The 10,261-nt window shown below is 43.0% G+C and overlaps 1 protein-coding gene across 1 annotated transcript; it reads right to left on the bottom strand.

Moving 5' to 3' along the window:
• Window positions 1-260: 260 nt before the first annotated feature.
• On the bottom strand, window positions 261-8,677 carry LOC113131247 (NLR family CARD domain-containing protein 3-like). Its single transcript, XM_026308307.1, has 10 exons — window positions 8,574-8,677; window positions 8,354-8,483; window positions 8,098-8,208; window positions 5,146-5,224; window positions 4,762-4,987; window positions 2,825-4,613; window positions 2,562-2,735; window positions 2,258-2,428; window positions 1,465-1,511; window positions 261-1,379 (listed from the first exon to the last, which is right to left on the bottom strand). The coding sequence occupies exons 2-10, from the start codon at window positions 8,440-8,442 to the stop codon at window positions 829-831; spliced, it is 3,237 nt and encodes a 1,078-aa protein (XP_026164092.1). The 5' UTR covers window positions 8,443-8,483; window positions 8,574-8,677; the 3' UTR covers window positions 261-828.
• Between the last annotated feature and the right edge of the window lie 1,584 nt (window positions 8,678-10,261).

The following is a 10,261-nucleotide window of genomic DNA, read 5'->3' as shown; positions in this document are numbered from 1 at the left end:
GGTCCAGACTGCTTCTGCATGTTCTGGCCTGGACTGTGTCAAGTGCAGCAAGAGTGCAGGGAATTGGGAGCTGTGCCCAGTGTGAGCACACCCTGAGACCCTAAGTGTGGATCTCTGCTGGTCACATCTGATCAGCAAACCCAAACCCAACATCCAGTTTGCTGCTGTCATGGCTGATTCTTGACAGAACTGGTGGATAATGAAGAAAACCAACCGACCACCAGGAATCCTGTTTCAAAGTGTAATAAAAACAACAAAACTACAACTAATGTACTTTATTCAGTAAATGCAGACACTGACAGCAATAACAGTTAGAAATCAGTAATACAGAAATAATCAGTCTGAGTTTCTTCTCATGTAGCATGTGAAGACTGAAGCTGGTTCCTGAGACGTGAACCGTCTGGAAATATTAAAAATTAGCTGCTGTTTTTATTACAACGCTTTGGTCTCTCCACCATAAACAATCATTCCACTATTTCTAATATTCTGTGATTGGCTCTGGTTCTGCTGTTGTAGAAGGAACCTGTTGATTGTTGAAAATCCAAACTCTGGATCAGACTTCAACAGTTTTAACTGTTCACTAAAATCTAAAGTCCCTTTTCTTAGTAAAATGTTTAGGACAATTGAAAGACTAACAAGTGTTTGTTTATCAGAGGGTTAGACAGCTCCCAGTAACAACCAGTACTGTTTGCAGTTTCTACACAGGTTCAGGTGTCAGGATAAAGATCCAAATGAATCTGTTCTGACAATAAGTCTGTGACTCAAATATAAATCAGAGTGAGACCTCGTCCACTAACAAATCATCAAACCAGAGGATTCGTCTCCCACCTACAGAGAACACAGAGACACTGTGGAGTCATCTTCCCAGAGTGCAAAGCCAGGATACAGAGGTTCAGTGAAAGTGGTGCAGAAAGTGTGGAGGTGGATCAGTGTGTCAGAGCAGACTCTGTAAAAGGACAGAGTCCCAGCAGGCCAGTCCAGATACACTGCTACTCTGTTAGAGCCTGAGGTCGAGGAGGAGGAGGAGGATGAGGGAGGGAGGTAGCTTTTTCTTTTATTGTCCCAGACACAGTATCCCTCATCAGACCACTCCAGACTCCAGGACTGATCGTTCATTCCAAACCAGCAGTCATGATTGAGTCCTTTCCTGCTGATTCCTCTGTAACTCACTGCTATTTCAACCTCCCCACTCCACTCCACCTCCCAGTAACAGCAACCAGTTAGACCATTACTACACAGCAGCTGAGTCCAGTAGTCAAATCTGTCTGGATGATCGGGATACGGCAGATCCTCCTCCACCATTGTCACCTTCCTGTTGTTGTCAGACAGTTTGAGGTTTGTGTTCACTGTGTTTGTGTCCAGTTCCAGTTCACAGAAATCTGATGGAGAGAAAAGACACAGTTTACCATCTGACACATCTGATGCTTTATTGATGATCATCAGTCCAATCACATCCACACTTACACTTCCTCAGACCAGGTTTCAACCTGTGCTGTCCACAGTGTTCCACCCTGCAGGAAGAAACACAGTCAGAATGATTTTCTGTCCAACGTGGTTCACACTGCTGGTCTGCATCAAGTAGATTTTTTTGCAGAACAACAAGATTTTCATGGATTTGTTTGCTCACATTGGTACTGAGAGCTGGACTTCATAGTTTTTGTTGAAGGAAGCTCCCTATATTTTATGTGTCTAGACTACAGGAACTGAGGATGATCACAGCTCAGACACTGTACATTTACATAGCTCACCTAATAAGCCTGAGTGGAGTCTAACCAACCTAAAGGATAAATTTGAGTTTCCATACCAGCTTTCTTATAGACTGATGAAGCTACTTGGATGAGTAGTGAAAAGCTTCGACCGAAAAACTAGAAGTTCAATTGCCATGACTCAACCTTCAGACTTTGTAAACAACATGTCGGAAAATGTTAAGTTTGACAAATGGACAGATGCTTGAAGAAAGTCCAGGCTTTACTTAGGCTCCTTGTAACAAGGATTCTCAGAGATTTTGAGAGGTCAAAGCCAATTAAAATATTTTCTTCAATTTGCCAAATGTTGGCAGGTTTTCCTACTGGAGGTGTGAATACAAAGAAAAAAAGTCCTGACGGTTTGTAGTTCTCGGGGAGCTCCACAGTAGGGTCATCCTGAAACTGAATTCCTAGAACTGTTTGGTCAGAAAGTCATGACAAACGAGTGCACAGAGAAATTAAAGAAAAGAAATGAGACAAACTTACAGAGTTTGAGTTCTTGTCTATTATACCTGAGAGAGTCCTTTGTCCAGTGTGGACCCTTGAGTCCAGACAGGAGCTTCTGTCCGGACTCTCCTGGATGGTTGTAGCTCAGGTCCAGCTCCCTCAGATGGAAGGGGTTGGAGCTCAGAGCTGACGCCAGAGAAGCACATCCTTCCTCTGTGACCTGACAGCCTGACAGACTGGAATTAGGAAAAGATCATGACCTCAGTGTTCATGCAAGAAAGAAAACCCTCGAGTTGTTGAACATTTTCATTAACATGATTCTAAAACAGTATATACAGAATTTAATAAGTTAAACAGCTTTATCCTGACCGGAGAGTTTCCAGTTTACAGTGGGGACTCTTCAGTCCACTTGAGACCAGCTTCACTCCTGAGTCCTGCAGGTCGTTGTTACTCAGGTCCAGGTGTCTCAGACTGGAGGACTGGGAGCTGAGAACTGAGGCCAGAGCTTCACAGCTTCTCCCTGAGAGGTTACAGCCGTTCAGCCTGCAGAGGAATCAGTGATCCATCAATCTCAAAATGTTGATTTTAGGAATAAAAAACAAGGTTGATATGTGGAATATTCATCCACCTACAGGGCTTTGTTGGAGGCTTTGACCACTGGCAGCAGCCTCAGAAAAGCCTCCTCTGAAGCAGAGTATTTTTTCAGGTCAAACTCATCCAGGTTTTGTTCTGATGACAGTAGAATGAAGACCAGAGCAGACCACTGGGCAGGAGACAGTTTGTCTGTGGAGAGACTTCCTGATCTCAGGAACTGTTTGATCTGCTTCACCAGAGAACGATCCTTCAGTTCATTCAGGCAGTGGAACAGGTTGATGCTTCTCTCTGGAGACAGATTCTCACCGAGTTTCTTCTGGATGTACTCGACTGTTTCCTGACTGGTCTGAGCGCCACTTCCTGTCTGGGTCAGCAGACCTTGTAGAAGACTCTGATTGTTCTGGAGTGAAAGACCCAGGAGAAAACGCAGGAACAGGTCCAGGTGTCCATTTGGACTGTGTAAGGCCTGGTCCACAGCACTCTGGTAGAATAGTTTCTCTGCAGATTGGTCTCTTCTGGTTTCAGGCATCTGGGAGGTTATTTGTTCCTCTGACAGCAGATTGACTCCAGAGTTGATGAAGGTCAGATGGACATGAAGAGCAGCCAGAAACTCCTGAACGCTCAGATGGATGAAGCAGAAGACCTGGTCCTGGTACAGTCCTCTCTCCTCTATAAAGATCTGTGTGAACACTCCTGAGTACACTGAGGCTGCTCTGAGATTGATGCCACACTCTGTCAGGTCAGATTCATAGAAGATCACATTGCCTTTCTGCAGCTGCTCAAAAGCCAGTTTTCCCAGAGACTCAACCATCTTCCTGTTCTCTGGATTCCAGTGTGGATCTGTCCCATCAAACTTAATGTTCTTCACTTTGATCTGAACCACCAGGAAGTGGATGTACATCTCAGTCAGAGTGTTGGGCAGCTCTTCTCCCTGTCTGGTTTCCAACAGATTCTCTAGAACTGTAGCAGTGATCCAGCAGAAGACCGGGATGTGGCACATGATGTGGAGGCTTCGTGAGGTCTTGATATGGGTGATGATCCTGGTGGCCTGATCCTCATCTCTGAACCTCTTCGTGAAGTACTGCTTCTTCTGTGGGTCGGTGAACCCTCTGACCTCTGTCACCATGTCGACACACTCAGGAGGGATCTGATTGGCCGCCGCAGGTCGTGTGGTTATCCAGAGGCAAGCGGAGGGAAACAGTTTCCCCCTGATGAGGTTTGTCAGCAGCACATCCACTGAGGTGGACTCTGTAGCATCAGTCAAGATCCGAGTGTTGTGGAAGTCCAGAGGAAGGCGACACTCATCCAGACCGTCAAAGATGAAGACAACCTGGAAGTCTTCAAACCTGCAGATTCCTTTGGTCTCAGTGAAGAAGTGATGAACCAGTTCCATCAAGCTGAACTTTTTCTCTTTCAGCACATTCAGCTCTCTGAAAGTGAAGGGAAATGTGAACTGGATGTCCTGGTTGGCTTTGTCTTCAGCCCAGTCCAGAGTGAACTTCTGTGTTAAGAAGGTTTTCCCAATGCCAGCCACTCCCTTTGTCATCACTGTTCTGATTGGTACATGTCTTCCAGGTGAGGTTTTAAAGATGTCTTCTTGTCTGATGGTTATTTCTGGTCTGTCTGGTTTCCTGGATGCTGTTTCAATCTGTGTGACCTCATGTTCCTCATTGACCTCTGCAGCCCCTCCCTCTGTGATGTAGAGCTCTGTGTAGATCTGGTTCAGAAGGACTGGGTTTCCTGCTTTAGCGACTCCCTCAAACACACACTGGAACTTCTTCTGCAGGTTGGACTTGAGTTTTTGTTTGCAAACTTCAGCACGACTTCCTGAATGAACAAACAAGAAATAAAATACTTCAGAAATCAGATAAACCTTTACATGTTTATTTTTCATCTATCAGTTAAATTCAGCTCTGGTCTGACACAGATCTGTGGTTCAGCACAGTAAATTCTCCATCATGTAAAATCCTCTTACTGCTGTGCAGATGGTCGGCCAGCTCCTTCTGCTTCATCATCCTCAGGAAGTTCACTGTGATCTTCAGAAATGAGTCCCTGCTGCTCCTCTGCTCTTCATCTTCACTGTCCAAAACCACCTCATCCTCCCCCTGGCTCTCTGAGCATTCTGGGTAATCTGGTCCCAGGGCCCTCTGGACTCTCTTCAGCTCGCTCTTTACAAAAGTGATGATGTTCTCCTCCAGCAGCTGGAACAGAAAAATTAACATCTAAACTGGTAGAATCCAGCATGTGGTCCGTCTTCTGGTCTTAGCAGGGCTTTGTGGACTCTGTTGGGACCTGAATGATAGTTCAGTACTTAATCTGTGGTTTGTGTAGTTGAACAGTAAAGGTTTGATGTATTTACCATAAAAATGGAGTCCAGCTCTGGTTGATACTGCTCAGCAGACTGATCACTATGGACCTCTGAGGTCTCTTCCTGAATTCTGTGGAGAAAACCTGAACTTTAAGGAAAACTCCAACATGGGACCAAGTGTTAAAGGTTCAAATTCCTCCAGTGGTGAAATAAAGACAGCAGACGATTCTCCTAAATCGTCTGACTAAGAAGGAAATGAGGGTGTTTCATAGGAATTACTCAGCTATGTTCAGCGGGTTTGCAGGGATCAGAACCATCAGGACCAGACCTGGTGAAAAAGCTTCCAGAAGGCGGAGGATAAGTAGTGGTCTGTGGAATGGCAATGGTGGGACACAGATCATGGTCTCAGTTTTAACTGGGTCACCTTGTTTAAGGAGTCTGATACTTAAAGACCATAAACACCTGATGTTTCCTGATCACTTCACTCTTGAGGAGAAAAGCTCTTAAGGGCAAAGACAAGCCTTCATCACCTATAGTGACCTATAGTGATGAAGGCTGACTGTTGTGTCCCCAACTGGTCTTTGTCTGGGGGAAACAGTTGCATTCGAACACGTCAGACCTACTACAGCTGACAATCATGTTTGAAATCATTCATATTCCATATTCTCACTCTCATTGACAGAGGACTGTCACAGTTCCTCCTGAATAACAACTAATAATAAGGACTGCGACACCACTGGCACATCATCGTGTAGGTGGGCCTACAAAAAATGATGTGGGCCATCAGAACCAAAATAACATGATTACTATATTATACATGTATAATTTTCCTCATTTATTGCAAGCTGCAGCATTACTGGCTTCAGAACAAACAAGGAAAAAAGAGCCTGCGACATCTCACCAGCATCCAATTAGTTTGTAGACTTAAATACACACACAGCTACAGATAAAAAAGTATTTATCTCACAGTCTTAGACTATTAGTAACAGGGGAACAAACATTATAATCAATAATAATTATAATAATAAAACTACTGTAATACACAATACCACATATTACCAGCACAGGTTCACAGCAAGGATTACAGCAGGAGACAACAGGGCTTTGTGTTGAACACACATGTATGTATATATATGTGTGTATATATGTATCTTAACTTTTGTCTAAACCCGAACTTCCCACCCCCACCGCTCTGCCTCCAGAACTAGTTCTGTATATCTGAGCTTTTTCCTCTCAAATGTCATTTCTACAGCGTCTTCACAGGAAACTGTAAATTTCCCAAAATACACAATCCTCTGTGTTTCTGCCCACAGCACAAGATCTGGTCTTAGATTGGTACCGACTATTTCCTGAGGCACAGTGACCTGACTTCCTACATCTACCCTCAATTGCCTTTATTTGCCCTAACTTATGCCTGTTCAAAGTGGCTTCTTTCCTGCCTTTTTTCACCCCCATGGATAAATGAGATTATTCTTCTCATCCCTAGAGTTCTCTAGAGATTAGGTCTCTAGGAATTTATTTTTAGCAGCTACTGCTGGACAGTTTAACACTCTCCAGGTGTATCACCCTTTAGTCCCCTGAACACAAAAGACACTTTGGGTCCTCACCTACCCATTTATTTGATCAGATGGTAGTACCTAACACCTAGCATTAATCTGGTCTTATTTGCCTCCATGCCCGACACATCTCTCGTACTTAATTTCTTTCTACACTTTCCTAGTTTATTCACTGTCCTTGCTGCGCCTGAAACTCCCTTTGCCCACCTTCGGTATGGAGCCTTCCACATCCAGGTCTTTTTTAGTCATGTCTCTGACTTCATCTCACTTCAACATCTTTGACCTCACGTATCAATGACGACCTCAAGGAGTAATACTACTCCTGCTCTTTTTCGACTGTTGACGTTCTATTCCTTGAAACTTTTTTTTCTCGTCTTACACTGTTTCTTCTATGTCATCCATATGTTTTCTTCTTTTCTTATTATTTTCATCTTTCCTCCTTTTCTCCTCCTTTTTCACTGTGTTCCTCCAGTTTCATGCTTGTAACTGTCTCCTCACTGGCTCAAAACAAACTGCAGCCAATCAGCAATCTGCTCTTGGAATAGTCTATTTTAGTGGGGGTGGTGGGTGGAGTGGCTGAAAACACTTCTGCAACTCGTGTCACCAATTGACTTAACCATAAATTAACCTTAATAGTAAGTCTGCCTCTGGTGGGGGGGGTATCTACTGATAGACCCAACGTTCTGTCCCTTTTTTCATCTGCACATATCTTCTCAGAGTGAACCTCTAGTATTGTTACGGTACCATTTTTGTCCAAATTGTCTTGTTGAACCACAACAGATCCTTATAAGAACCTGTGCCAGCTGGTTCCTTTTTTCGTCAAGCCTTCCTCAGACTTTCTGCTCTCTTTAAACCCAGTCTCAATTTCAGCTCATTGTGCAGCACATATATTCCATCTGTCATTTTCTGAGCTGTCTTTACTCTCAAAGAAGCCTTTCCTTTTCCTGCTTCCTTGACTTTGTCTCTCCTCTCTAAGCTCCAAAACCCTCAACATCATATTCATAGATCACATCTCTCATCTTCTCCAGTGTCTTTCAACCTTCCTCAGCACCTCCTGGATCTGAATTAACTGTTGTCCATTTTCACTCCTCTCTAGCTCTTGGCCAGGGGCCCTGACGTCTGGCCCTCCAGGGCTAATTCAGCTTGTTCAGAACTTGTTTTACAGCTATCCCTGCCTTACCCACTGCTGATTACCTGATACAGCTGTGTTAGCCAATCAGAACCTGGAAGGGCAGGGATCATAGGAAAATAAAATATGGCAGTAGCCTCAAGAAACCAGACTTTGACAGTCCTGGTCCAGGCCAGTTTATTTTTGTTTTCTGCTCTCTGCCGTTCCCTTTCTTCAGCTGAGGACTCTAAATCTATCCCTTAGATAAAACTATAAAAATGTGGACCTGATTCCTGTTCCCAGCTGAGTCAGATAAGAACAAAGTTCAGTTGTTCTTACCTTCCATCAGCAGGTTGTTCATGTTTCAGGTTGATAAAACGTTCTGCAGACCAGTCACTCTTCATGGACACACAGCTGGGGACAGGAGACTCTGGTCTCTGTTGTTGGATCCTGACACAAACAACATGTGAAACAATAACAGGAGGTTTAAGCTGAAAACAGATGAACTGTGACCAGCTGAATAATCTGATGAGAGAAGTCTTGGACCCATCAGAGGTTCGTTGGCTAAAGTGGTTCACTGTTAGTGAAGTGTCACCTCTGAGCTGTGGTCTGGCTCTCCTGGCCCCCACTGTGGCTGGTTTTAGAGGGACGGACTGTGTCGTCTGTGTCCCCACACTGATCCATAGCAGAGTCCACACCTTCGCAGTAACGTTTACACAGTAAACCTGTAAGATAAGAAGCCACAGTCCTGTACAGCGTTTTACTGTGATTAGTTCATTGTTGTCGTCTGAAATGGCGAGTCCTGCTGGTGTTACCTTGAAATCCGTCAACAGCTTCAACAACAAACAAGCAGAGAGAACAAACGTGTTGACAGTCTCAGCTCTGTAACAAAATCTGACCTGAGAGCAGCTCTGACCTTTGGACCCAACATTATTACACTGAAGGAACCGTCATCATGTTGTTTTACAACCAGGGAACAGGAAGTGCAGGTTGTTTTTAATGCCCTCCATGTGTTTATGGACTGATGTGTGTGTGATTAACTAAATGTCCTTCAGTCTGAGTCTGATCTGCTGGATCACGTTCATCAACATTATGTTTTGATGAGGAAAAAGGATTGCAGGGACTTTTAACCTCAGTGAAATGCATGCTGGGAAATGACCAGGTTTCTAAATTACTTGAAAAGGTCAACTGAACTTATGACTCAAGTTACTATGAGTTTTGATTAAATATCATTTTAAACACTGAAGTTAGTTCCTGTTTTCTGAGGGACGCCAGAGTCGTCTCTTTGTCAAACAAACAACTTGTGTTCATGCCAACGAAAGAACTTTCACTTTCAGATCAGGTGTTTACTCAGAGTTAAGGTTAAATTCATCTGAAGTGATCAGAGCTGTGGGACCAGTTTCCTGCATGATGTTCAGTCAGTAAACAGACTGTTTCAGGTTTTAATCAGATGGAAGCTTTGAAGAATAAATTCTCCTAAAAACATCCAAAGACATTAAAAGACGGTGTGGACCAGCCAATCACCATCCAGAATCATTAGCACAGTCAGACACAGATCCCTGATCAGATACAGATCAACACAGACAGTCCAGGTTTCTTACCTGCTGTACCCACTTCAGGTCGACTCCCAGACACTTTCCAGCTTCATGAAACCTTCCAGCTTCATGTGCAGAGGAAACATTTGTTTTCTTGTGTAATTTGAATCTGATGAAATTAAAACTTTGTGATGAATGTTGTGTTTCCCAGTTGGAGCCGCAGTGACAGAAACTCAGACTACAAGAAGTTTGGTCTGAATGAAAATCAATAAACGTAATAACAGGAAGAGCAGAATGAACCAGGGTTTGAAAAACAGCAGCTGTAAGTCAGAGATTCATTTCAAGTTTTTTATTAGAATTATTGAGACATTTTACACAATCACATGATCAACAACAATCAATAATATGATCAATAACATGTTTTCTTCTTATTTCTTTTTCTGTAAAACCTGCAGTGAATGAATCTTTTTATCTGTTTAATCAGAAATATTTTTGTTAAAGTTTCCTGAAGTTTTTCACAACTAAACATTAAAACTGTCCACAGCTCAGATCAGTTTAATCTGACAAACATTTATTTTCTGTCAATACTCAGCAAATCATTGACTAATTATTTTCAGATTAAGAGTCATAAAATTAAACAGCAGCACATTTCACGTCTCTGAAATATTTAAACTGTTTACAAAAGTGTTGCCTTAAAAACTGACTTTCATATTTTTATACTGTGCAGCAGTATGTAAAGTACTTCAAATTAGAAGTATATGAGGTAGTTAACGTCAGCTACCCAGCAGTATCTAAAGTACTTCAAATTAGAAGTATATAAGGTAGTTAACGTCAGCTACCCAGCGGTATATAAAGTACTTCAAATTAGAAGTATATGAGGTAGTTAACGTCAGCTACCCGGCGGTATATAAAGTACTTCAAATTAGAAGTATATAAGATAGTTAACGTCAGCTACCCAGCGGTATATA

The sequence above is a fragment of the Mastacembelus armatus genome, unplaced genomic scaffold (assembly GCF_900324485.2).
Source record: "Mastacembelus armatus unplaced genomic scaffold, fMasArm1.2, whole genome shotgun sequence".
Classification (NCBI taxonomy): domain Eukaryota; kingdom Metazoa; phylum Chordata; class Actinopteri; order Synbranchiformes; family Mastacembelidae; genus Mastacembelus; species Mastacembelus armatus.
Note: the sequence above shows the minus strand (reverse complement) of the source record. Positions and strands in the feature narration are given on the sequence as shown.

Excerpts from the sequence above, each read along its gene's own strand:
- LOC113131247 (XM_026308307.1), bottom strand. The coding sequence starts at position 8,442 with ATGGATCAGTGTGGGGACACAGACGACACAGTCCGTCCCTCTAAAACC. Across the intron at positions 4,614-4,761 it reads GGCCGACCATCTGCACAGCA|GAAGTCGTGCTGAAGTTTGC; the intron begins GTAAGAGGATTT and ends TTGTTCATTCAG. Across the intron at positions 1,512-2,257 it reads TGGACAAAGGACTCTCTCAG|GGTGGAACACTGTGGACAGC; the intron begins GTATAATAGACA and ends TTCTTCCTGCAG.